The sequence below is a fragment of the Dasypus novemcinctus genome, chromosome 5 (genome assembly GCF_030445035.2).
Source record: "Dasypus novemcinctus isolate mDasNov1 chromosome 5, mDasNov1.1.hap2, whole genome shotgun sequence".
Classification (NCBI taxonomy): Eukaryota; Metazoa; Chordata; class Mammalia; order Cingulata; family Dasypodidae; genus Dasypus; species Dasypus novemcinctus.
The window spans coordinates 12,084,320-12,110,530 of NC_080677.1; the positions used below are offsets into that span (position 1 = coordinate 12,084,320).

General features: G+C 60.0%; 1 protein-coding gene, 1 long non-coding RNA gene and 1 other non-coding gene across 3 annotated transcripts; all 3 read right to left on the bottom strand.

Annotated features, from left to right (window-relative positions):
• Positions 1–4: 4 nt before the first annotated feature.
• AEBP1 (AE binding protein 1) lies at positions 5–8,754 on the bottom strand. The gene is made up of 21 exons (XM_058296703.2): positions 8,288–8,754; positions 6,448–6,792; positions 6,047–6,121; positions 5,723–5,791; positions 5,496–5,624; positions 5,316–5,390; positions 4,829–4,906; positions 4,635–4,718; positions 4,498–4,551; positions 3,872–3,981; positions 3,663–3,802; positions 3,487–3,571; positions 3,260–3,404; positions 2,873–2,958; positions 2,518–2,641; positions 2,017–2,213; positions 1,771–1,950; positions 1,300–1,651; positions 1,075–1,214; positions 870–969; positions 5–756 (listed from the first exon to the last, which is right to left on the bottom strand). The coding sequence occupies exons 1-21, from the start codon at positions 8,544–8,546 to the stop codon at positions 152–154; spliced, it is 3,432 nt and encodes a 1,143-aa protein (XP_058152686.1). The 5' UTR covers positions 8,547–8,754; the 3' UTR covers positions 5–151.
• Positions 8,755–16,144: 7,390 nt separating this feature from the next.
• LOC111764929 (U6 spliceosomal RNA) lies at positions 16,145–16,251 on the bottom strand. Its single transcript, XR_002797408.1, has one exon. It is a non-coding gene; the product is annotated as a U6 spliceosomal RNA (small nuclear RNA).
• A 122-nt stretch (positions 16,252–16,373) lies between these two features.
• On the bottom strand, positions 16,374–17,307 carry LOC139438918 (uncharacterized). Its single transcript, XR_011648747.1, has 2 exons — positions 17,010–17,307; positions 16,374–16,550 (listed from the first exon to the last, which is right to left on the bottom strand). It is a non-coding gene; the product is annotated as an uncharacterized lncRNA (long non-coding RNA).
• Positions 17,308–26,211: the final 8,904 nt, after the last annotated feature.

Genomic DNA, 26,211 nt, shown 5'->3' on the forward strand with positions numbered 1-26,211 from the left:
CAGCTGCCAAGCGAGCTTGTTTTATTGGCTCGACGGGGTGGGTGGTGCCGAAGCCCGCTGCCCCGCCCCTGCTCCAGGCCACGCCCCAGGGGCGGCCAGGCTGACCCCCGGGGGCCTGCAGGTGGAGCCCCAGTGGCGTGGCTGCCTGTCCTCAGAAGTCCCCGAAGTTCACAGTGTAGGTCTCGGCGGTCGTGAAGGCGAAGGTGGGGCCCGTGCCCCCCGCCCCCTCCCCCGCCTCTGTCTCCTCGGCCTCCCACTCGGTCCCATACTCCGTCACCACCTCTGTGTATGTCTCTGTTTCCGACTCCTCCCAGCTGGCCGTGGTTGGGGGGAGGGACTGCCAGGATCCCAGCGTGGGGGTGGGGACGGGGGCAGGGGTGGGAGGGGAGGTGGGGGTGGGGGTGGGGGTGGGGGGCGGAGTGGTGGGGGGCGCCGCGCTGGCCGTGGCGTTGAGGCGGCGCCGCCGCATCTGCTCCCGCAGCCTCAGGCGATACTGCAGCCGCCGCCGCTGTGCCAGCCGCTGCTGGGGCGTCATGGGGCGGGACGGGTCGATGCGCGGGATGGGCCGGTTCCCGTTCAGGGCCATGATCTCGCGGATGCGCTTCCAGTTGGAGCGGGCCAGCACGAAGTTGCACTGCGTGGCCCCGATGTCGTAGTCCACGTTGCAGGTCTTGGCGCTGGGGGTGTAGCCCTCGGCGTGCGCCGTCACGCGGTACTCGCCCGGGTTCAGGATGCGCCAGTAGTCGCCGCCACCGGCTGCCAAGCAGGGGAGGCCGGCGGCCGTCAGCTCTGGCCCCATCTTCCGCCTCCCTCTGGTGGAGGACAGAGTCCCCTCTGGGCGGCAGGACGAGGGCCTGCAGGGACCATACCTGTCTTTACACCGTGGTTGACGCCGCTCACGGAGATGGTGGCGTTGGCGATGGGGATGCCCTGCTGGTCGGTCACCACCCCCTTGATGCCGCGGTGGACCTGCAGGGGGCGGAGGGGCCGTGTCCCAAACCTGGGGACTGTGCCAGGACCGCCCGCCCCCCTGCCCCGCCCCAGCCCCACCACCCCCCGCCCCGTGGCCCCCACCTGCTCCATGAAGGTGAGCAGCGCCTCCTTGTTGTTCTCCCACTCCCGGGGCAGCTCGCTCTCGTGAGGGAACTTGTCACAGCCCAGGTAGATGGAGAGCTCCAGGCAGTTGGTGTGCAGGTAACTGAAGTCATTGATAGCTGGGCAGGCAGGGACACGGGGCGGGTCACCGCGCCTCCCGGCCCTCGGGGCCCCTCCCGAGCCCCGCCCGCCCCGCAGACTCACTCCCCGAGCGGGGGTTCCACTTGGCGCCGTTGACAATGCCGGTGCCGCCGGTGTGGTCCTGGGCTTGGCAGCCTCCGCGGTAGGGCTCGGCCATGCTCAGGTGGGCCGAGGCGTAGGCCACGGCCAGCCAGCGGAAGACCGCGTGGTCGGGGGTCTCCTGGGCCTCGGACACCGCGTCCTCGTCCTCCCCGCGGGCGGCGGCCATGGCGGCGGCCAGCAGCTGCTCCTGGCTGGGCGTGTGGGTCATGTCGTAGGGGTAGGACACGAGCCGCTCGCCCCCGTTGAGGTTGGCTCCCAGCACAAAGGGGTTCTTCTCCATCCAGGCGATGATGGCCCGGACTTCCGTGGACACCTGCGGGGGGGGGGGGCGTGAGGCCAGGGCTGCGACCCAGCGACCCCCAGGCTGGGTGGAGGGCAGACCCCTGTGCCCCCCACACCCGCCCGCCCTGCCCACCCTGGCTGCGGCCTCACCGTGGCATCCGGGGAGAGGTAGCGCTCTGGAATGGGCAGATTATTGTTGGGGACCCGGTAGGGGACCCACTTCCTCTCCTCGGCGCCCCAAAGCACAGAGTTGAGATCCGGGAAGTCCTCGAAGATGTCGAAGCCCTCCTCGGTCCAGAGTCCCAGCGCCCAGTTCCCAAACTCGGAGCCCTGCAGGGCGGGGGGTCAGGGAGGACTGCCGCTCAGCCCCACCCCCGCCAGGGGCCGCCCACCTACCATCTGCGCGGCGACCTCGTAGCCGTCAGGGTTGAGCGAGGGCACCAGGTGGATGCGCGTGTCCTGCACCAAGCTGCGCACACGCGGGTTCCCGTCGCGGTACTCGCGGCACAGGTACTGCATCAGCAGCAGCAGCAGCTCCCGGCCCAGCACCTCGTTGCCGTGGATCCCCGCTGTGTAGCGGAACTCAGGCTCTCCTGCGAGGGCAGGAGCCTCAGCAGACACTCTGCCTCCCGAGGTGGCCCCGGGGCCACCTCGGGCAGGGATGCCCTAGAGGCCCTAGAACAGATGACATGCCCGAGGGGCTGGGCTTGTAGGGCGCAGCAGGACAGATCTGGAGCCTGAGTTCCAGGGGGGCCCCACAGGCCAATAGTGGTGTAGGGGCAGGCAGGCCTGGGAGGCATCGCATTAATGGCAGGGGCAGGGGCAGCCAAGACAGGTCTCCTGGGAGCGCCGCAGGGGCAGGAGCGTGCCGGGATGACCTCCCGGGTCCTCACTCACCCAGCTCGTGGTCTCCAGGATTGTCGGAGATCTCCATGGCGTAGATCTTCAGCCCGCGCGCGCTCTTGCCCAGGCTGTACGTGCGGGTGATGGTGGGGCACTCCTCGTTCACCACCTTCATCAGCTGGGGGGGGGGGCTCCTGTTGTACGACCCTCCCGAGGAAGGGGCTGGAGGGCAAGCCCGAGGGAGGCCGGGGAGCCCTCAGCCTTCCTCATGCCCCTACTGCCCTCGGGGCAAAGTCTGAGCTGTGTGACCTGGGTTCTCCACCTGGCCTTGTGAGCTCCAGGCACGCCCTCCAAACCTCGCCATCCCTGGCCCAGGACCCACCCCCCAGCCCCCAGCAAAGCCGCCCACCTGGCGCATGTCCTTGTAGCTGTGGTGGCGGAAGTCCAGGTCGTCCGTGGTCACCACCTCATTCTGCGTGTAGTAGCTGTGGACGGCTGGGGGGGAGGTGGGCTGAGCTCCTGGCCCGCAGTCCCCGCCCCCATCCCCCCCACCTCCTCCCGCACTAGCTGTCGATGGCCGGGACGCTGAGCCCCTCTTCCCTAGATCCCGGCCCCCCACTCCATTCCGGCACCGCCAGCCCTAGCTGTGGATGGCTGTGGGCGCTCGGCCCCTCTTCTGTAGGTCCTGGCCCCCCAATCCATTCCTGCACCTGCCCACACTAGCTGTGGATGGCTGGGGGCGCTGAGCCCCTCTTCCCTAGGTCCCGGCCCCCCACTCGCCCCACCCCGCACTCACGGGACAAGGGGCAGCCCAGGACCTCCAGGCGCAGGCACAGGCTGCCGTTCCAGGTGAGCGGGTAGACGCGGATGAAGCGGGCCACCACAGGCTCGGGAAACTCGCTCAGCACTGGCGTGTCCTTGTCCACGTTTCCGTGGAAGGTCTGGGGGAGGCCGAGCTTAAGGGCCCCGCCCCTCCCCGCCGCGGCCTCCCCGCCCCTCCCCGCCGCCCCGGCGGGCGCGCACCATCTCCTCGTAGCCGTTGGTGTACATCACCCACGTCTGGCTGTCGTTGCTGAAGCCCACGAAGAAGGTGGTCACGAAGTCGTCACTGGGGGCGGGAGAGCGGGCGTGAGGCCCGGAGGTCCCGGCGGGCGCCCCCCTGGCCCTCGGCCCCTCGGCCCGCGGCCCTGCCCACGCACTGCACGCTGGAGTCGCGGCCCTGGGTGATGACGCCCGTGAAGCGGGTGGTCCTCCTGGTGTCCACCTCGAGCCACTGGGTCTGCGCCTCGTCCTCGGCGCACCAGGCCCCGTCGTAGTAGTCGTCCTCCTGGGCCCCTGCCTGCGGGGATGGGGGGGCTGGAGCAGGGGCTGGGGGCTGGAGCGGCGGCGGGGCTGCCGCGGCACCCACCTGCATGTTGAGCCGGGCTCGCTGCGCCCCCAGCCCGTGCCGCAGCATGGAGGAGGCGCGGATCTGGTTGTCCTCGATGCGGTGCGACTCCATCCCAATGGGGGGGCACTCTGGGGACAGCGGCACCCCTGCTGCAGCCTGCCGCCCCCACCCACCCACCCCCAGAGCAGGAGCCTGCGCCCCTGCCGGGAGGCCACCAACACCAGAAGCTCCCGTGGCCAGTGGGGCGCAGCTGCTCGCCTGGATCCCGGGGAATGGGCCGAGGCATCTGCTCCCCGGGGAATGACGGGGAAGGCGTCCCCGTGGTGTGCCGGCAGGAGCCACGCACCCACCTCGTGGGCCACGGGCACAGCGATCTCTCCTGCAGTCCGGCCTGGGTCCCCACACCGTGCCCACCCAGGGAGCCTCTGTCCGTACCCACCCCAGCCAGCCCAGCTCTGCCTGCTCTGGGGCCAGGACATGCCTGTGGAGGGCTGTTCTCAGCTGCCCGAGGGGGGCCCCTCTTCCAGGCCCAAAGAATCGGGGAGCAGGGAAGGGTCTTGGGGTGCAGACTGGCCGTAAGAAGCCCGCTCCCAGGCCCCTGCCACCTGCCAGCAGCCCCACCCGCCCAGGGGTTGCTCACGCACTGATTTTCTCCACGGGGGCCCACTCCTCCTCCAGCTCCTCGCCTTTCTTGGGCCCTGCCGGGCAGCAAAGAGGGGGGTGGGGCCAGGGTCTCCAGGGCCTCCCATGCCCACACTCCCCCCACGCCCCCCCCCCACACCTTTGCGGTCCTTGCCCTTGTCCACAGCCCACGGGTCTTCCGTCTCCTCCTCCTTGGGCTTGCTGCCCTCCTTCTTGGGTTTCTCTGGAGGTGGACAGTGGGAGGGGCCAGTCAACCCAGCCTGGGGCTTCGGGTGGCATCAGAGGCTGGAGCGATGGCCTGAGGCTGGGGCGGGCGGCCGTGGGGGCACTCACTCAGCTTCTCCTTCTCCTCGTCAGTCTCCAGCTCAGCGTCCGGCTTCTGAGACCAGGGCGGCCGGAAGTAGTAGTCCACTGCAGGGAGGGGCACACATGGAGGGGAGCCTGGCTGCCCACTCCCAGCTGCCCAGGCACCCCAAGGGCACAGGCTCCCCCAGCCACCATGCCTGCCAGAGTTCAAGGCAGGACTGGGGGACGGGGGTGTGGACAAGGCAGGCAGGTGGGTGGGGTGGGTGGGCCTTGAGGAGTTCGGACAGGCCAGGAGGGGCAGTGGGCCTTCCCAGCAGGGCAACAGGTGAGCAGAGGAGGGCCAGGGTCAGGGCAGGAGCCCACGTGGGGCTGCGAGGCGGGGCCGAGAGGAGAGCAGGCCCAGGGGCAGGCCCCACAGGCCCCTGTCCCACAGGCCCCTCCCCTGCCCGCAGCCACCCCGCTCCTGCCAGCAGCCCGACCCACCGGGGCAGGGGTGCCCTCTCTGGGTACTCACGGTCCTCGTAGTTGGGGATCACATAGCCGTCCTCCTCGGGGGCGGGCGGGGGCAGCAGAGGCTCCAGAGGCTGCCCTGGGGACAGACGCAGGGTGGGCTCAGGGCCCCGGGGCCCCCGCTTCCCTGCCCCTGCCCACCACCGCCTCCCGGGCTGGCCACGGCAGGCTGCAGCTGTCCTACCCGTCCTCTCCTCCGGGGCCTCGACCGCCCCCCGGGGCGGCGTGGGCTCCTCCGAGGGCTCAGGCCTGGGCTTCTCGGGCCTCCTCCTCGGCGGCGGCCTGGGCTGCTTCTGGCGCCGGATGTACTCGACTGCAGGGGTAGACGGTTCTGAGGGGGTGTGGGGACCCCCAGGACATAGGGGGGTGGGCGGCGGGCCTCCCTCCTGGGCGGGCCGGGGGGCTACTCACAGTCCTCATAGTCCTCCCTCTCTATCTGGTCGTTGTAGTCCAGGGTGGGAGGCTCCGCGGCTGCGCCCTCTGGGGAGAAAGCACCCCGGCTGCCCCCACGATGCTCCCGACACCGGGGACACACCTGCAGCTGCGGCGCCAACTCTGCCCACATCCACCGCGCAGCCACTGTGACCTGAACCCTCCAGGCAGCCCTGCCCCTCCTGAGCCCTCCAGGAAGGGCTGCGGCAGCCCGCGCTTGGGTGCCCTCCCCTGGGGTGCTCCCAGCGGTCAGTCCCCCCAGGCGCTCCGGGCAGTCAGCGCCCCAGGGCGGCAGCCACTCACCAGGCTGGTGCACCCGAGCGTCCACGAGGGTCTCCTCCCCTCCTGGGCCCTGCCAGTGTTCCGGGCGGGCCTCACCTACAACAAGGCCCAGAGCAGGTGGACGGGGGGCCTCCCCACGGCCCCCGCAGCCCGGCTCACTTCAAGGCAGCCCTGGCTCCTGCTGGCATTTCCCGGGACGGGAGATCTGGGGCAGCCCCCTAAAGGAAGGGTGGCCTTGGGTGTCTGGGCCGCCATTCGCCACCTCTCCCCCTTCCCTGCAGGCTCAGAGCCCAGGGACACATGGTGGGTGTAGACATCTGGGGAGGGTCCCAGGGTGCATGGCAGCCCAGGGCAGAGCCCAGGCCCCCAGCCTCACCCCCTCCCTGCCCTGCACCCATGAGTCTGGGGAGCCTTGCACAAACCTCCCTCCCAGGGCAGCTCCTCAGGGCTGGGGGGCAGGGGCCACTCCAGGGTTTCCGAGGGGGCCGAGGTTGGGGGCCTCTTCCCAGCCAAGGGCTTCTTGGTGGCCTTGGGTGGCTTCTCCTTGGGCGGCTTCTCCTTGGGCTTCTTGGTGGCCTTGGGTGGCTTCTCCTTGGGCTTCTTGGTGGCCTTGGGTGGCTTCTCCTTGGGCTTCTTGGTGGCTTTCGGGGGCTTCTCCCGCCCTTTCTTGGGTGGCCTGGGGGACCCCTCCACCGACTGCTTGGTCGGCTTCGGGTCTTTCTCTTTCTTGGCTTTCTTCCCTTTGTCCTTGGCCTTTTCTGGAGGTGCTGTCCAAAATTCAGATTTAAATCCAATTAACAGAGAGCCCCACCGAGTGGGCCCAACAGCCGGGACTTGAGGATCCCGGTCAGTTCTGTTTCCAGGCAGGGAAACGGGGGGTTATGCCACTGGCCCATTGCAGAGCTGGGACTTGAACCAGGGCCCTGCCCAGAAGTGTAGTGGTCACTACGACAGCGGGGCTCCCGGGAGCAGGCCCTCAGCCCCGGACCTGCGGCGGGGGCCCCTCGCCATCCACTCCTTCGCTCACCAGCCATCGGCAGGCCAGGGAAGGCCTGGAAGGGACCTGGAGGAGTGCCAGCGGAGAGGGGGCAGCCTCGTCCCCCCAGATGCCAGCAAAGTGAAGGGTGCACACGTGGTGGAAATCAAGTATTCTCAGAGCCAGGGGCCTCCCAGAAAGAAGGCCCTCGGAGGGCCCAGGGTCCCTTCCTGCCAGAAGGAAGAAAATCTTCCAAGAAAAGGAGATACTGGTGGGCACTGATGGCCAGAGGAGGAACTGGGCCCTTAGCAAGCAGCAAAGGGGTCTGGGGGTGGGTCAGAAGCCAGAACCCACAGGGGGGAGGGGTGGGGGGGCTGTTCGCCCACCTCTGCTGCCCTCAGCCTCACTCAGGGCGGGGGAGGAGCAGGGTCCAGGCATGGGGTCTGTCCCTGGGAATCCTCCCAGGGTTTTGGAGCTTGACCCCATGCAGGAACTGCAAACAATGTGAGGAATTTAGTAGGGGAGGCGGCAGGCACGAGGGAAGTTGGGCTGAAACAAGAAAAACAACGAACCGAACCCCGGGTCACCCACCCCTGATGGGAGCCTAGAGGAAGGACTGGGGTGCGGGGGAGGGGGGCCCAGGAACGCCCCCTTCCCCCAGAGTGGGGAGGAGATAGAAAGATCTAGAGCTGGGACTGCAGGGGAGGGGCCCGCTGAACCTCAAGAAAGATGGATGGTGCTCTCAAATCTCCTGGGAGAGGAGAGCCATAGACGAGACCCGTTTGCCACCTCTGGGACAGGGGTGCCAGCTGTCGGGCAGCTGCTGACCCCGAGACCTGCTGCTAGCCTTGCGGGTGGGCCAGCCTCATTGAATGCTGCCATACAAAGTTCTGCCCGCTGCCACCCGGGAGCTGTGGGGAGGGGCTCTTCTGCAGCCCCTCACCCACCTTCGCAGGCTAGAGGGCACTCGCCGGGAAGGACCTGGTGGGGATAGCCAGCGTGTGCCCCAGAAGGCTGAGTGGTCCCTGCTGGAACAGCACAGAGCCCGCGTGGTGGGAGTGGGGGTGGGGGGAGGAGTGGGCCCAGGCCCTCCAGGAGCCGGAGGGCGGGGGTGGGCAGGACAGCCGAGCACTGGAAGACCCCAGGGTCCCTCCCCAGCAGTGCCGCACACCTGGGCTCCGGAGATGCCCTTTCCAGGCCATTCCTCAAGCCCGGGCCCAACCCCTCCATTCTCACCAGCGGCCCCCACCCGTCAGACGCCCCTGCCCGAGCCCGCGGTCCTTTACCCTCTCCGTCCGTGCCCGGCGCCGCCGCCCTCTTGCCGCCCGCCTGGGCTTTGCGGCCCCGCGGGGTGGGCGCGGGGGGCGGCGGGGCATCCACGTCCTCCTCCCGGCGCTCGGGCTCCAGCCTCGGCAGGATGTCCTTGAGCTCCTCGAGGAGCGTCTCCATGTCGTCGTCGGTCATTACCGTCTGCGGGCGTCCCCCGGGCCACAGCGCCAGCAGGGCCAGCAGGCAGCCGAGCAGGGGCGCCCCGCGCACGGCCATGGCGGCCGCGGGCCTCGGGGGCCCACACGGGGTGGGCGGGGGGTGCGGGGCGGACGGGGGATTCCCGGGTGCGGGGCGGACGGGGGTGCTCCTGGGCGCGGGGCTGCGGGACAGGCGGGGTCTCCCGGCCCCCAGGCGCTGGCGCGGGGCTGAGCGCTTCGGGTGCCGCAGGGCGCACTCCTCTCCCCGCGCGGGCCGCCCTCTCCAAAGCGCGAAAGGCTGCCGGGGCCGGGGCGCCGGGGCTTCCGGAGCCGGGGTGGGGGGAGGGAGGGGTGGAGGAGGAGCCGGGCGCGCGGGGGGCGGCGGGGGGGCCGCGCGGGGGCGGCTGCCCCGTGCGCTTGGCGGGTCCCGAGGCGCAGAGCGCGGGGAGTGGCCCTAGGACGGAGGGTCTCAGGGCGGCAGGGTCTGGGGCCACAGGAATGCAGGTCTGAGGGGGCCTACGCCCCTGCTGCTCCGGTCTTCGACACCACGCTCAAGCTGGGACAGGGGTGGCCGAGCCCCCCGGGGGTGCCCGGAAGCCCCCAGATAGGAGAACCACCTTGGAGGGCCGCGAGGGGCGCCGGCCCCTGCCTTTCCGCTCCTCTGGAGCCTCGGCTGTACCTGGCTCTGCAGAAGGTCACCAGCGCCACCTCGGCGTCCATCGGACCTTCACTCAGTCAGTCAACAAACCTGCCCTAGGCCTGTGTGGTCCAGTCCAGTGCAGGCAGTGACCCACCAGGGGTGAGGCTTCAAGCCAGGGAGTTGGGAAGTTGCTCTCTAGTGGGGAAGCAGTGATGGGGCGGGGAGGGAGATCAGGGCACATTTCACTGTGGGAATGAGGCTGAAAGGACACGCTCAGGAGCCGCTGGTCACTGAGGGGCGCCCGCTGTGCCCACGTGTCTAGCTCCGAGGATCAGAGGCGGTCAGGTGCCCGGGTGGGGCCTGGCACATTCTCAGGGCGCTCGCTGTCATGCCCCCTCAGACCCTGGACGGTCAGCCCCCTGCACTGACCACTGCTGTGTCCATGTGCTCCCAGCCTGGACGGAAGCAGGCTCCGGCCGCGCAGCCTCCTGTGAGCCTCCGAGTCATCCTTCTGGAAACTTTGTCCTGCAGTTTGCTCTCTTGCCCCGAGCTGAACGTGTCAAGCAGGGAGGCCCCGGGTGGGGCCAGGGCCTGTGAAATGCTCCCCTTGGAAAGCCCCGGGTTCTGGCTTCACACATGGATCAGATTTGGGCCCAGCATCCTCTGCCAGAGAAAATAGAGGACATCAAAAAAAAAAAAAAAAAGAAAAGAAAAAAATAGAAAGAGCCTTTTCCTCAGTCCTGTGAGTCACCGACGGGAACAGAAGCAAAGCCTTCCTGGAAAGCTGGCCTGGGCGAGAGGCGGGGAGTCAGGGGACCCCTGCCCGAGGGGTGGGCAGGAGAGGTGTCCGTCTCGGTGGGAGGCCCGGGTGTGGGGCTGGGAACCCTACTCAGCTGTCGGTCTCCCACGAAGGAAGCCCGTTAGCCCCAGGCCTGGGGCAGGGAAGTGGCCACGAACCTGTGCGGGTGGCTGGGGTATTAGGGTGCAGCCCGGGGCTTGGCTCACCCCTCCAGGGCCCCTGCCCCTGCCCTGGCACAGTCTGTGCCTACCCCCAGTGCCCCGGGAGTGGACTGGGGCGTCTGCTCCCACGGCAACCCAGACGCAGCGGGGACATGGGGAATTCGTGAGGCAAGTGTGGAACTCTACCTAGAAGTGCCAGGAGGCCTCAGGAAGGCACGGGCGAGGGAGGCTTCCAGGCAGGAAGGCTTCCTGGAGGAGGAATCTATCTGAGGCCAGGAGAGGAAATGGGGGTTGAGGAGAAGCAGGGTCTGGGCTAGGGCTTGGAGGGCCCAGCCTGAGGAATCCCACCCAGCTATGGAACTGGGGCACCCACCAACCCAGAAGGCAAGGGTACAGTGTGCCCTGAGCGCGAGTGGGGTTCGGTGGGGGTGGGGAGGGCGGCTCAGGCGGGGGTCCTGGGAGCAGAGCTGCTGCAGAGCAAGGTCCCTCGGGGGCTTTCATACGTTTGGCTGAAGTCTGGGAGTATGCGGCCATGGTTTGGGGTGAGGGACAGAACTCCGAGGACAGCCCCTGACCAGTGTTCTCGGGCAGCCAGGCAGCTCTGCACTTGTCCCCAAGGCGGCCTCTGCTCCCCCCGGCAGGGGGAGGGGTCCCTCTGTACCCCACTTTCTGCACACCTTACCTCCCACCACCAGTTCTGGGCGGCACACTGGTGAGCTCATTCTTTGGGGACAGTCACACACCTTGGGGGGGGGTTGGCCGCTCCCCTCTAAACCAAGGAGATGGGAGGTGGAGGTGGTTCAGTTCCCAGAAAAATGGGGTGGGCGGCCGTCCACCAAGTGTCCACTTTGGAAATGACCAGGTACAAGAGTGATCACCTGTGAAACGGGACTTTTCCCAGGGGGCTGGGAACTTCTGGCTGGAGCCTCGAAGCTGAGAACAATGGTTCAGAAGGGACTGCTGGACCCTGTGGGCTTATTTAAGGGGTGGCCCCTCCACCCCAACACCTACCTCCAGCTGCCTGATAGGTATGGGGTGGAGACTGAGGCAAGCCCCCTCCCCCCAGCAAGGACTTGCTCCAGGGAGCCCCAGGAGAGCTGGGCTGGACTGGAAGAGAGACCCCCTGCCCAGGCCCCCCCACATGGCTGCGGGGGATTGGGCGGGGCTGTTTAGAAAGAGGGGTGTGCAGAAAGACTTCCTGCCAGGGTGAGGGATCCCCAGGAGAACAGCCTGGGGGGTGCTGCTACCACAGGAGGCCCCGAGCTGTGGGGAGCACAGCGCTGCGGGGAGGGCAGCGGGCATTGCGGTGGGCCCCGTGGGTGGGAGGGGCAGGACCCCAGCCCAAGCTGCCATGTGGGGGTGGGGCGTCTCCGGCAAGAATGCTTGGCTGCTTTGGTCAGGTGCCTCCTTCGTTGCCACACTAGGGGAGCGGGGTCTGGAGAGGGAGGACCAGAGCCCACTCCACTCCCAGGCAGGCCCGGGACCACTCCTCTGGCAGAGGGAGCGAGCGCCTTTGCCCTGGGTGAGAGTTGAGGCTGCGGTTGCGCTGGACGAAAGGGCCTTGAAAATGGAACTGCTGTCTCCCCCCCTGCAGGGAGAAGAGGGCCTCGGACCGTCAGGGGCGGCTCTAGGGGCAGGAGGGGCATTCCGGGGTGAGCCCACAGGGCCCCTCCGACCCTCGCTGGGTCTCCACCTTCCTTTGTTCTGCCTCGAGAGGAGGGTCCCTTTGGCTGCAGGGGTGGGGGCGTCTCCCGCATGGGAAGGGGCTGCTGGCTTGGACGCCCCAGCCTCTGTTCTCGCGGTCTCTGCCGGTCCCCTCGGGCCTCAAACGTGGGCGGCCGCCCGACTTCCTCCCGCTGCGGTTCCATCCGTGGCATTCCTGAGCGGCTCCCTCGTGCTCCACATCCAGGGATGAGGTGCTGCCTCCGGGGCGGGGGGCAGACCCGGGAGCAGACCTCTCCCCAAAGCCGGTCTTGGGACCGGTTCCCGCCAGGACCTTCTGGGGCCCACAGGTGGGCTTCCTGAGCCCCTGACCGAGATGCCAGTGCCGCAGGGCCCTTTCCACAGGAAGCCCCCTCCCCATGTTGCGTCTGCGCCCCGCCCCGGCCCGCCCCGGCGGAGCCAGCCCTCTCACGCGGGGCCCCACGGTGCCTTCAGCCAGCAGCAAGGGGCCCGAGGTCCTGGGGCCTTGGACGGCACTTCCTCTGCAGGAGCGGGGCCAGTGTGGGCAGGCAGCCGCCCAGGGCAGCTTCCGGGCCAGCGCACCCACAGGCCAGGGTGCCCGGCCCGACGAGCGGAGGCGGGGGCTCCATCTGCCCCTGCTGACTTCCAACCCCTGGGGCCAGCCTCAGCCCTCTCCATTCTTGGGTCCTGGCACTGAATTCGTGCTTGGCGAGCAAGTGGGGAAACTGAGGCCCAGGGGGCAAAGTGCCTTGTCCAGGTCACAAGCACGAAGTGGCAGAGAAAGGGCCCAAGTCAGGCCCTCAGGGGCCAGCGGGTACAGGAGGGTGGGAGGGTAGCAGCTTTGCCGGTGCCAAGGGAGCCCCGGCTGCTCCCACCTGTCCGTAGGTCCTGGAGTGACAGAGTACCAGCTGCAGGCCACACCCCGGGTAACAAGGCTTCGGGGGAAGAGTCCTGGGTTTGGAATTGCACAGCCGGGGCTGGGGGCCCGTGGGGAGACCCCCTGGCACCGACAGGCACAGAAACTGCCCTGGCGGCAGAGGCAGCAGCTGACCCCAGCCCCCGCCGTGGGCCGAGTTGGCAGAGCAGGCCCCTGAAGCGCCGTCCTTCCCAGCTCCGCTGTCCAGTTGCACATGTGACGGAGGGTGACCGAAAGGCGAGGCCTGGCCAAGCCTGGACAGCAGCCATGGCGAGCCCGCGACCCAAGGAGAAGGAGCCTGGCGGGACCCCCGAGAAACACCCTGCCCTGCCCCCCAGGGTCCGGACGTCTCCAAGGGGGCCAGCCTGGGCCCACCGGGAGGGGTGGTTCCCGAAGCAGCGAGGCCGGAGGCTCCCAGACAACGTCTAGACATCCGCGCAACTGGCAGAACCATTTCCTCGGTTTCCTCCAACGCAGAAACCACATGTGGCGTTTCCACAGCCCGGTGCCTGGCTGGCTCCGCCGAGCCCCTGCCCCTGGCCGCGGGCAGCCGGCGTGCTGACTGGGCGCCGCGGCAGGCTGCCAGGGCAGGCTCACGTCTGGTGAGTCACCCGCAGGCCGCGGTCCGGGCGAGGGCATGTGACACTGTCGTGCCACAGCTAGCCCGGGCCGCAGAGGGAGCGGAGAGGGGGGCTTCTTCAAAGCAGGGCCAGTGAAATCCCCACCCCTACCTCACCCCTGCGCCAGATTCATCCCTGGGGGGTTACCGGGAGAAAAGATTAAGAGAAAATCCCGGAGGCTGTTCAGATTCTCAGGTGGAGGGGGGGACACTCTGAAAGCTCGGAGCTACAGAGGAGCAGGACAGAGAATTTGGGTGGCCTGGAAGTTTTCACTTTCTGCCTCTGAAAAGGATGTTAAAAGGATTTGCCATGCCTTTGTCGGAGCGTGGCGGCTCCTCGTAGCCTCTCCTAGCCTCAGTTTTTCTCATCCATACAAGGACACGGCAGCGATCCCCCAACTCGTAGGAACGTGTGGGGATTCTCCAAGATACCAACTGGCAAGCTTGATCTAGCAAGCTGCTAAGTAAAGGTTTTTGCATTTTAAAGCTAAGTTGACTCTTTCTCTTTTCCCCCAGTTTTAAAAGTGAGCTAAGCAGCCTAAGGAGGGAGTTCACAACAGAAGAAATACAAGTGGCCAGTGGCCCCATGCAAAAACATTTCTCCTCGTTACAAAGGATAGAAATGCCAGTGAAGGGAGCAGGTGTAGCTCAGCGGTGGAGCGCCTGCCCCACCCCCATGTATGAGGGCCTGGGTTCAATCCCTGGTACCTCCTAAAAAAAAAGCCAATGAAGACAGATGCTGTATTTTTTCTATATCAGATTGTCCAGGATTAAAAACCACATTTGTTATAAACTATGGACTCTAGAGGGCCATAATGCTGTGCAGATGTTCTCTCATCATCTGTAACAGATGTGTCCACAATGTAAGGTGTTGGTAGTAGGGTGACATGGGAATCCTGAATGATATGCACGATTGTTTGGTTAACTCACAACTTCTCAAAAAACAAATCCCTTTGATTGCTTAAATATTGCACGTGGTGCTACTCGTGGATAGTAAACAGCATATCTGAAAACACACAAAGCCGCACTTGTGGGGCACTGGAAGTCCCCACTGCGCACTGCAGCAGGAGGGAAACATCCACCGACCCAGAGGGCAGCTCGCAGCAGCTGAGCGGTCGGCCAGGATCTCTGCCTCTGGGGGCTTTTGCTCTTGACCCACCGCCTGTCCACCCCGTGGGACTTGAGCCACCCGGGCATCCCCTGTCCACACTGTGGAAGCCTGCTGGGGACTCGGGGTCCCACTTGCCCAGAGAAGGCTCAGCCCGGCCAGCTAGGGTCCAGGCACACGTTGGTCCAAGTAGCTGCAGCCCAAGGGGACAGGCCAAATGGCCCCAACTGGCTGTCACCGCCTCTCCAAGGAGCCAAGAGGATGTCTGGGCGAGCTGGGGGGTCCGCCCCGCAGAGCATGGGCTGTACCTTCCAGATGCCCTGTCCGTCAGGGTGCACAGGAGGGTCGCCTGGAGGCCAGCTGGGCCTCAAGTCTCACTTTGCCTCCTGGGACGCAAGCATCAGCAATGTGTCCTGTCCGCGGTGGACAGTGGGAGGGCCAGCAGCACGCCTCTCTCCCTGTAGGGGCCGCTCTGGAGGTGACCCAGCCCAGACCGGGTCAGTGCCAAGCCCCCGGGACATGGGGCTGTGGCCACAGCAGCAGCCGTGCCCGTGTCAGTAGGGGGAACCCCACGGACTGCTGGCTCCTGCCCCGGGCCCTTGCACGTGCTCTCCTCATTCTCACTGATCACCCGTCTACAGCTTCGGCCCTCCCCGTGCCTGCCAGTGCCGTCTGTCCCACTTTCCAGCTGTATCTTCTGATCTACCAACTCCTGAGGGCAGCGTGCTGGCATTCTGGCTCCAGGTCAAGGGCCTTCCAGTGCTCACCCCCTGCCCCATAAGTCAGCAGGACCCTCCTGCCCGGAGAGGGTTTGCCCATGGGACCTGTGCTGGCCGAGGGGACAGCAGCAAGCTGGCCTGAGGAGGAGCTTGAAAAAGCATTGAGGTCCCCCCTTTCTCTCTCTCTGCCCCCCCTCCTCTTGTGCACACGTGCTTTCTCTCTCCCTCTCTTTCTTCCTCTCCCTTTCTCTCCCTCTCCTGCTCAGACCATGAGCGAACCCGGCTGAGACCCTCCAAGCTGCCCCCAAAGGGCAGAACTGCCCAGATCACTGGAAGGGAAACCAATGCGCCTTTATTGTTTCAATCCACTGAGTGGGGCAGTTTGTTACACAGCATTAGCGACCATTTCTCTTGCTTGCTTATTGTCTGTCTCCCCCACCAGAAATGTCAGCTGTACCAGGGCAAGGACTTGGGGCTGTGGCACTTACCACTGTGTCTCGGCATTTAGAGCAGTGCCGGGCACACAGCAGGCCCCAAGTCAATAGCTGTTAGGTGAACCAAGACTGGAACAAACCCAGTAACAAACCCATGTGCGAAAGCACAGTCCTGGAAAGAGCTAGAACTGTGCTACGAGGAGCAGGAAGGACGAGGAACTCAGCCGCTCGGCTCAAGGCCCGCCTGGAGCTCCAAGACGGAGATCAGGGCAGAGTCCCCTCACCCACCAGGCTGTCAGAGCGCTGCCTGATAACAAGCCCTGACGAAGTACACTGAAATACCAGGAAGGAGCATCTGTATGCTTAAAACTGCCAGCAGACTAGGCCAAAACCCACCACTGAAGGGGCAGCGGCTCAGGCACCACCACCCCTGCAAAACCTCAAGAGCACATCTTTTCTGGGAAAGACTTCCACTCTAAGATAAAAAGGAACCCAATCTAATACCTGGAGACTCAGGGTGGAATCTTCTTTTTTTTTTAATCTTATTGAAGTGTATCATTCGTACATAAACAATAAGTTGTAAACTTACAAAACAAACAAAAATAGGAAAAGCCTCGTGAATTTGCCTGTCATCCTTGTGCAGGGGCCGTGCTAATCTTCTACGTATCGTTCCAATTTTAGGATATGTGCTGCCGAATCGAGCACTGATTCATCTTCTGACAGCACAGAGAGGTCCTGTGTCCAACTTACCTCCACTTAACTGAGATGATTTCTCAGTGAGGTTTAGGGTCATCTCTGTGTGACGGAAACTCCCATATAACAATGGCTGACATGGAATAGAATTTATTTCTCTCTCGTGTAAGCAGATCAGAGCTGGTGTGGCAGCCCAACAATCCTCAGAGATGCCAGCTTCTTCCATTTTGTTGCTCTCCCATCCTCAACACATGGCTTCCATCTCATGGTACAAAATAACTTCTTGAGATCCAGCCATCTTCTCGGCATCCCTGTCAGCAGATAGGAAGATGGGGAATAATACAGAACAATCCCTTTCTTTAAAAAGACGTTCTAGAAGCACGTAGAGCTTCCACATACATTCCACTGACTTTCACCAGAACTTGGTCATAAGGCCACCCATAGCTACAAGCATGCTGGGAAAAGAGTCTTCTCAGATGGCTTTATGCCCGCTAACTGCCAGGAGCTGTGCTGCTAAAGAGGAAGGAGATAGAGACTGAGGACTAGTTAACAGGCTTAGTCACAGATGGTACTCCTGTGTCTGGAAGGATTACTAGTCTTGAGAGCCCAGGAGAGCATAAGGATAAACAAATCATGGCGTGAACACTTTAGTAACCGGTTTCCACGTAGGCACTCCTAGTGTGGCGTGCTTGTCTGCACGCCTTCCACTTGCCTAAGGAGTGCCTTGGCAGAGCACCACAACTCTGTGGGTTTTTACCAAGGGTACTTACGTGGGGTCAAAGCTCACAGTCACAAGGCTCCAAAGAGGCCACCTCAAGGGTGTTTTCTCACCAAGGGCAGGTGCTGTGTGTTGAAGCAAGACGGTCGCCTGATCTCTCTTCCACCAGGGCTTCCAGTCCCTCTCCCCTGCTTAGGGCGTCTCTCGGGGCTTGCTCTCTCTGCTGGCACAGGGCTCATTTCTTTCCGGGCTTCCTGTGTCAGTCTTGGCTCTCTTCCCAACAGTCTGTGGCAAGAGGCAAAGGGCTCCTCTCTCCCAGGGCCCCAGGGTCAAACATTAGCCTCTCTCTCTGCCATGTGTCTTCCTGAGTGCGTGTCTGTTTACAGCAGCCCACCCAGGGGGCGGGGACTCGCCCTGAGTCACCCGCACTGATGTGGTGGAATCAAAGCCCTAATCATAACAGGTAATTTAATGAAGAGCCCCTCAGCTGAGTCCAATATAATCAAAGGGTACCACACCCAGAAGAGATTAGTTGTTTTTTTTTTTAAAAAGATTTATTTATTTATTTATTCCTCCCTTCCCCCGTTGTCTGCTCTGTGTCCATTCGCTGTGTGTTCTTCTGTGGGTCTACTTGTCTTCTCTTTAGGTGGCACTGGGAACCGATCCTGGGACCTTCCAGAATGGGAGAGAGGTGCTGCTCATTCTCTTGCACTGCCTCAGCTCCTTGTTCTGCTGCGTCTCTTATTATCTCTCCTCTGTGTCTCTTTTTGTTGTGTCATCTTGCTGCACCAGCTTTCTGTGTGGGCCAGCACTCCGCGTGGACCAGCTCGCCACATGGGCCAGCTTGCCTTCACCAGGAGGCCCTGGGCATCGATCCCTGGACCCCCCATATGGTAGACGGGAGCCCAATTGCTTGAGCCACATCCGCATCCCTAGCTTAGTTTATAAACATGGTCTTTCACTTCTTGGGATTCATCAAATAATCTCAACCTGCCACATGCCTGGTTCCCAAGCCAGAAACCCAGCCAGCAAAACCAGAAGTGGGCGGCCAAGAGAAAGGCGGGGTCCTCGGCTCCCCAGAGGGGAGGGCTTGCCCACTGGGCCTGCACCCTAGCCCCACAGCCCCAGGGCCCAGGGATGGGGCCACTGCCACAGGGAGGGGTGCCAGCATGGCCCCAAGGCCACTGCTTTCAAACCCGCCCCGTGGCCGCCTCCGTCTTCCGCCCTCCTCTGCTGTGACAGCCAAGCTCCTCTGAGTTGTCCCTCTGCCCCAGGCGCGCCTCACACTGCCCGTGGCCCACCATGCCCTGCGCAGGCTGCCGCAGCCCCCTGTGACCCTCTCCCTGCCCCTCCTGGTCCCCCTCCTCTCGCCCCCTCTTGTAGGACCCTCCTTCCTGCTTTCCTGGCTTCCATGAACGGGCCCCTGGGATTCTGCTGGGACCCACCTCCTTATCCCTGATTCAAGGACACCCCCCCCCCCCCGCCCCTGTCAGGCCTCCCTCTCCAGCCCAGCCCTCCCTCCCCGTCTCCCTGTGGAGGCTCCGCAGGGGCCTCTGCTGACCTGGCGCAGCTCTCCAGGTTCTGCGGCTCCCCGGGGTCTGCCATTCTCCCAGAGGCCTGACGTTTGCCTCCTGCTCCCCCCTCCACCCCTCCTGCTGCCCTCGCCCCTCCTCCTGGGCGTGTCTGGAACCCCAGGGAAGCTCTGCCCACCCCCAGACCCCAGTGCACACCAGGCCAGGGTCCCCTCTGCAGGCTGTGCTGCACTTGTGCACAGGGTCACTTGTGTCAGTCAGTCTAGAGACCAGAACCCAGCACCTAAAAGGAAACCAGGCATTCCCAGCAGACTCCTGTGCGTGCACGGCACCCTCCAGCCCGGGAGGGCCTGTGTGGGCTGTGCCGGGTCCCCTGAGGCCCTCCTGGAGCAGAGGACAGGGTCCCTCGGAAGAAACATACTTTCCCAGGGCGGCGAGAGTCAGGCACACACGTCTTAAGCAAGGACGGCTCGTTTGGTCTGAAAACGTGTTTGGGTGCCTTCCACGTGCTGGGCACTGCCCTGGGGAGGCTTCGCTCCAGCAGGAGACAGACCCCCAAGTTACCACAGCCCGGCCCTGGGAGCAGGCAGAGCAGGGGGCTGGGGGAGCACTCAGGAGGGCTGACCCGGGCTGGGGGAGCACTCAGGAGGGCTGCCCGGGCTTGGGGAGCACTCGGGAGGGCTGACCTGGGCTCAGGGAGCACTCGGGAGGGCTGATCTGGGCTGGGGAGGACTTAGGAAGGCTGGCCCGGGCTGGGGGAGCACTCCGGAGGGCTGATCTGGGCTGGAGGAGCCCTCAGGAAGGCTGACTCAGGCTAGGGGAGCACTCAGGAGGGCTGATCTGGGCTGGGGGAGCACTCAGGAAGGCTGACCCGGGCTGGGGGAGCACTCAGGAGGGCTGATCTGGGCTGGGGGAGCCCTCAGGAAGTCTGACTCGGGCTGTGGGAGCACTCAGGAGGGCTGATCTAGGCTGGAGGAGCACTCGGGAGGGCTGTCCCAGGCCCAGGAGCTCACACACTTTCTGGAGAAGAGGGTGAGTGGTCCCGCAGATCTCCAGGAGGGCAGGCAGGGGTGCCAGACAGAGCGCGGGGTGCACGCTATGGCCCAGATGCGAGGCCAGCTTGTGTGGGGGAGGAGCTGAGGGGCTTCCAGCACGAGCGCGGCTGGCTGCGGTGGGGTGGGACGGGGAGCCTGAGAAGGCTAGGCCGGGCTGGGGCAACAGCGTCCTTAGGAGCCCACCTGGGCTTGGGTTCTCTGCTATGCACCGCCCAGGAGAGGACGGGAGTGGGGGCGGGGAGAGGGGGGGGAGGGGGGGACCACGGAGTGCCGGGCTGGCCTGGCGGTAGGGAGGGACTGCGGGTCGGCCCAGGGCCTGGGAGTCAGGTGAGGGGCAGGGGGAGGGAGGCTGGCCGCACGGGCGGCGGCTTTCCCGGGCAGCACACGGGGTGGGGACTGGGAGAGCTCCGCGGGGCGAGAGGGCCGGGCGCCCACGTGGCGGCTCAGCGCTGCGCTCCCCCTGGAGCCTCCCCCTCGGCCTTGGCCTGAGCCTGGGATCACCGGCCCGAGCCGCCCCGCCCCCGGGGGGCTGCTGGCTGGGTGAACACTGCAGCCTTTTCATCTTTAAAAAATTTCTTTATTACGCAAGTGATGTTGTGTTCGTTGCAGCAAAACCAGAAAACGCAAATGGGCACGCTGGCAAAACTATTACGGTCAGTCTTATTAAATTTCTGATCGCCCCGCCTCCCAGGGAGAAGAGCTAGCGGTTTATTATATAATCTTCCAGAAGTTTCTGCAAGCGTAGAGACCTGCAGAAGGCGTGTCCAGGAGCCAGGCCCCTGGGCTCCAGTGCCAATGCTGCTTCCATCAGCTGTGCAACGAGTGGAGTACTCGTTGTCTCTGTGTCCACTTCCTCTCCAGTAAGTGGGACTCGATGTCATCCTCACCCCACCAGCGAGTGCTGGGGCTTAAGGAACCCAGGGGGGTGAAAGGTCTGCCAGAAGGCGCAGGCGAGAGCCTGACCTCGTTGTGCATATGTGCAAGGCTCTTTAGAAACCTCTTTATTATGGAAAATTTCACACATACTTGCAAGTAGAGATGATATGTGACACTCCAAGGCGGTCACCCAGCTTCTACCGTTACAAGCTGGGCCCTGCTTCATCTGTACCCCACCCTTTCCTCCACCCGAGATGATTTTGAAGCAAATCCCAGGCATCATATGATTTCCCCAGGAAATATTTTGTGGTGTAATTCCATTTCTAAAGAAAGGTCTCTCTCTTGCTCTCTTTGATGTAACCCATTAGGGCTCTTGAAAATCTTAACCAGATTTCCTTAACTTCAAATAGTCCAGTGTTCACATTCTCCCGGCGGTCATATAAATTTTATTTTATTTTTACAGTTTATTTATTTGATCAGGATCCAAATAAGCCCCATGTGCTGTTACTGGTTGAGCTGAATCTTAGATCTGGGTCAGGATCTTGCTGATGGCGTGTTAAACAGTGTAAATGTAAACAACCTCTGGTCTTGGTTCTGGGTGTGAATTCAGCCCAAAAACTCAGAAAGCATTCCTTTCTATTTCAAGCCCCTGTTCCACATCGCTCCTCACGGGCTTCCTTTTCCCAGGTGAGTGCCTGGGTCTCCCAGGGCAGGAGGCGTCCCGGCTGGGGCTGGAGCACTGGTGCTCGTGTCCTGGGGCTCCAGCGCCCTGCCAGGACCTCCGTAGGAGGGCTCCTGAATATTCCCATCTTACGAACGAGGAAACCGAGGCTCATGTCAGCTATGCGACTTGAGAAGCTGGTGGCAGAAGCCACGCATCACCTTCAACCAGAGGAAGGCGAAGGGCCATGCGCCCGGGGGAGGCTCTAGGGGGGCCGTGCCCCAGCCCTGCTCCCCTCAAGTTCCCTGTGGCCTCCGCGCTGCTAAGTCCAATGGTCTCTGCTCAGTCCTTAACTCCGGTGACCAAGCATCGGCTACGCCTTGAAAGACTTTTCCAAGTGGCTCCTAGGAAAACATCCTTGCCCATGTCCCCTCCCCGCTGCCTCCCTCGCTGTCCTTCCTCTAAGTTATGGGGGACCCCTTGGATATCTTCTGTATCTACACTCCCTCCATTGAGATCTCAACTAGTTTGGTTTGCTGCTAACGCCGTCTTATTTATTTATTTTTAAAGGTTTATTTTTATTTATTTCTCCCCTCCTTCCATCCGCCCCCCCACCCCGGCCCCAGTTGTCTGCTCTCTGTGTCCATTCACTGTGTGTTCTTCTGTGTCCACTTCCATTCCTGTCAGCCGCACCAGGAATCTGTGTTTCTTCTTGTTGCATCATCTTGCTGTGTCAGCTCTCCGTGTGTGGGGCGCCACTCCTGGGCAGGCTGCACTTTCTTTCGCGCTGGGCGGCTCTCCTTACGGGGCGCACTCCTTGCACATGGGGCTCCCCTACACAGGGGACACCCCTGCGTGGAACGGCACTCCTTGCGCGCATCAGCACTGCGCATGGGCCAGCTCCACACGGGTCAAGGAAGCCCGGGGTTTGAACCGCAGACCTCCCATGTGGTAGGTGGAAGCCCTATCCACTGGGCCAAGTCCACTTCCCATACCATCTTACTTATATCTCCAGACCAACCCACTCCAGGATGGCAGCCTTTTCCACTCAGCATCTTCCCTGGATATCGTTAAGGCTCTCACGTTACATGTTCAAAGCCAATTTGGAGCTTCCTGTCCAGGCGCCCCTCAGAACATGGAGCTCCATCTTCACCCTGGACTCTGGTCTCTCACACAGCCTCATCCGGCTGTTCATGAGTCTAGTCTATTCTAGTTTCAAAATGTAGTCACCCGGGGGCCGAGAATGGGGAGTTCGTGCATAATGGGCGTAGGATTTCTTTCTGGGGTCACCAGCAAGTCCTGGCAATGGACAGTGTTGAGGCACTGTGACACTGTGAGTGTGATGAATCCCACTGAATGGTATGCCAGGGAGTGTGGAGATGTTTCTACATGAAATCAAGGAAGGGAGGGCAGCTAAAGAGACAATGACACTTAAAGGCAATTTACAATCCTGAATGGGATCTAATAAGGAAGGAGGAGAGAACATTGTGGAGACATAAGAAAAAATGGAATATAAACTGTGTAATATAAATATATATAAATATTAAATTTCTTGAAGTTGATAACTATACTTAAGGTAGTTACATAAGTGAATATTCTAGTTTAAGGCCATGTACATGGAAGTATTGTGTGTTCAAGAACCATGATGTATACATCTACTCTCAGATATTCTGAAAATATATATAGAGAGAATGATATGGAAAATATGGCAAAATCTTAAAACTGGTGGATATCAGTATCTGGGCAGGGGTATGTCAGGGTCTCTATGGGTTTTGTAATATTTTTGCAACTGTCCTCTAAGTTTGAAATTATTTTGAAATAAAAAGTTTAAAGAAAAAATAATGTAGTCATTATTAGACATTAGGGAAACACAAATAAAAACCACAAGATACAACTCTACATCCATTTGGAAGGCTGTTATTTAAAAAGGAAAGAAAAAAATAAAAGCAACAAAATGAAATGTGAAGTGGTGCAGCTGCTGTGGAAAACAGCTTGGCAGTTCCTCAAAAAGTTGATCATAAATCTACTGTATGACCCAGCAATTCTGCTCCTAGGTATATATGCAAAAGAACTGCAAACAGAGATTCAAGCAGGTACTTGCACAACAGTTGTTCATAACAGCGTTTTATTCACAATAGCCCAAGTGTCCATCAAAAGATGAATGGATCAACAAAATTTGGTAAATCCATGTGACGGGAGAATATTCAGCCTTGAAGAGGAATGAAGTTCTGAAACATGATACAGCACAGATGAAACCTGAAAAGATTATTCCAGGTGAAATAAGCCAGATGCAGAAGGACAAATAGTTTGTTTCTATGTCTATGAAATATCTAGAATAAGCAAAATCACAGAGACAGAAAGTAGATTCGAGGTTACCAGGGGCTGGGGGCAGGTGAGAAGGGGGAGTTATTGCTCATTGGGTACAGATTTTCTGTTTGGAGTGATGAAAAAGTCTTGGTGATGGATTAATGGCAGCAAAATACTGTAAATGTATTAGTGCCAATGAACTGTACACTTAGAAATGGTTAAAATGGCAAACTTTATGGTGTATATATATGTTATCAAAATAAAATTTTTTTTAAAAAAAGAAAGAGCCTGAAACCAGCCACTTCTCGCCATGGACCCCAGTGCACTCCGTGTCAGAGTGCCTCCTCGCCTCTGCGCTTGCCGCCAGGGGTTGCGTTAGAGCTGAGTCAGCCCTTGTCCCTCCTCTGTTCCAAACCTCCTTCTGCCTCTCCAAGGAAGAGCTGGCATCCCTTCAGGGCCTGCAGGAGCACCGTCCTCAGGAGCACCCGTCTGACCTTAGGTTTCACCCTCCATCCCCTAGTCACTCTTCTCAGGCCACAGTGCTTCCTTGCTGTTCCTTGGTCACGCCAAGCAGTCTTGGCTCACTAGTCCCTCTGCCGAAAACACTCTTTACCCAGATCTACACTGCGCTCTTCCTTGCCTCCAGGAGGTCATTGCTCAAGGTTACATTCTGAGGCTGTCTGTGGCCACCTTGACCTAGAATTGTACCCCTCCCCTGCCAAGCACGGTCACCCCTCTGCCCTAGCATTCCCTCTCCCCATCCTGAGCTTTGGTTCAATCTGTGGCACTTAGCAATATCTGCTTTAGTTACCTATTGCTGCATAACGGAACACCCCAAATCTGAATTGCTTAAAATAACAATGAAAGAGACTTTTGTACTGTAGAGTAAGAAGTTCCTAAATCCCATCCTCCCACACAATCATTGAAAAAGAAAAAACTGTTAGAGTCAATTTTCTCAGAACCCTGGAATACAGTCCAAAGTTTATAACAACCAAGCAAACACAGAATCAAAAAAACTTAAAAATGGTAAGAAACACAGCCAAAGGATATTCTGAAATGGAAATTTAAAAAACAACAATTCCATATGCAATAGCTCAAAAAAGAATAAAATACCCAGGAATAAATTTAACTAAGGAGGTGCAGGCCTTGTGCACTGAAAACTACACAATATTTCTGAAATAAATAAGATCTCAATAAATGGCAAGGCAACCAGTTCATGGATAAGACAACTTAATATTATTAAGATGCCAATATTACCCAAAGCTGTGTACAGGTTTAATGCAATACCTATCAAAATTCCAGCAGCCTTTTTGGCAAAAATGAAAAAGCTGTTCCTCAAATTCTTAAGGAATTGCAAGGGGTTCTGAATAGCCAAATCAATATTGCAAAGAAAGAACAAATCTGGAGGTCTCACTTCTAATTTCAAGACTTACTACCAAAAACAAAACAAAACAAAAAAAACCCACTTACTACTAAGCCATAGTAATCAAAACAGTGTGGTACTGGCATAAAGACAGACACATAGACCAAGAGAATAGAGCTGAGGGTTCAGAAATAAACCCACAACCCAAGGCCAACTGATTTTTGACAAAGGTTCCAAATGCACTAATTGGGGAAATAACAATCTCTTCAACAAATGGTGCTGGGGAAACAAGATATTCACATTAAAACAATGAAGTTAGACCCTTGCCCTACACCAAATACAAAAATTAACTCTAAATGGGTCAAAGACTTCAGCATAAGAGCTAAAATCATAAAAGAAAACATAGAGAGGAACCTCTGTAATCTTGGGTTTGATAGTGATTTCTTAGATATGACACCAAAAGCACTTTGTCAAAATTAAAAACTTTTGTTCACCAAAGAACCTTATGACAAAAGTGAAAAGACAACCTACAGAATGTGGGAAATAATAGTGAACCATGTATCTGATAAGGGTTTAATATCCAGGTTATATAAAAAACTGCTACAACTCAACAACAAAAAGACAAAAAAAAAAAACAATTAAAAAATATTGGCAAAGGATTTGAGTAGACATTTCTCTTAAGCAGATACAAATGGACAAGAAGAAAATATGTGAAAAGATGCTCAAAATCATTAGCCATCAGGGAAATGCAAATCAAAACTACAATGAGATATCACTTCACACCCCTAGGATGGCTGCTGTTTTAAAAATGTAAGTGTTGGTGAGAATGCAGAGAAATGGAAACCCTTATATGTTGCTGGTGGCACTGTAGAATCGTGTAGCCTCTGTAGAAGTCAATTTGGTGGTTCCTTAAAAAATTGAAAGTGGAATTACCATGTGATCTGGCAATCCCACTTCTTACCTATACCACAAGAATTGAAAACAAGGGCTTAACCAGATATTTGCACATGGTAGCATTATTCACAATAGCCAAGTGGTAGAAACAACCCAGCTGTCCATTAACAGATGATGGATAAACAAAATGTGGTATATTCATACAATGGAACATGATTCAGCCATAAAAAAGGAATAAAGTCCTGATGTATGCTGCAACATGGATGAACCTTGAAGACATGCTGAGTGAAATAAGCTGGACACAAAAGGACAAATATTGTATGACCTCACTTAAGAAGTAAACTTCATAGAGACAGATGGTAGTTTATAGGTTAGAGGGGTGGGGAAAGAGGAGGGAATTATAGCTTAATGGGTAAGTGATTTCTGTTTGAGGTGATGAGCAAGGAGGGGTAGTAAATGTCAGTGATGCTAGCACAATATTGTAAATATAATTAACACTACTGAATTGTATGCTTGAATATGGTTAAAAAGGAAAATCTGGAGGGAGTGGATGTAGCTCAGTGGTT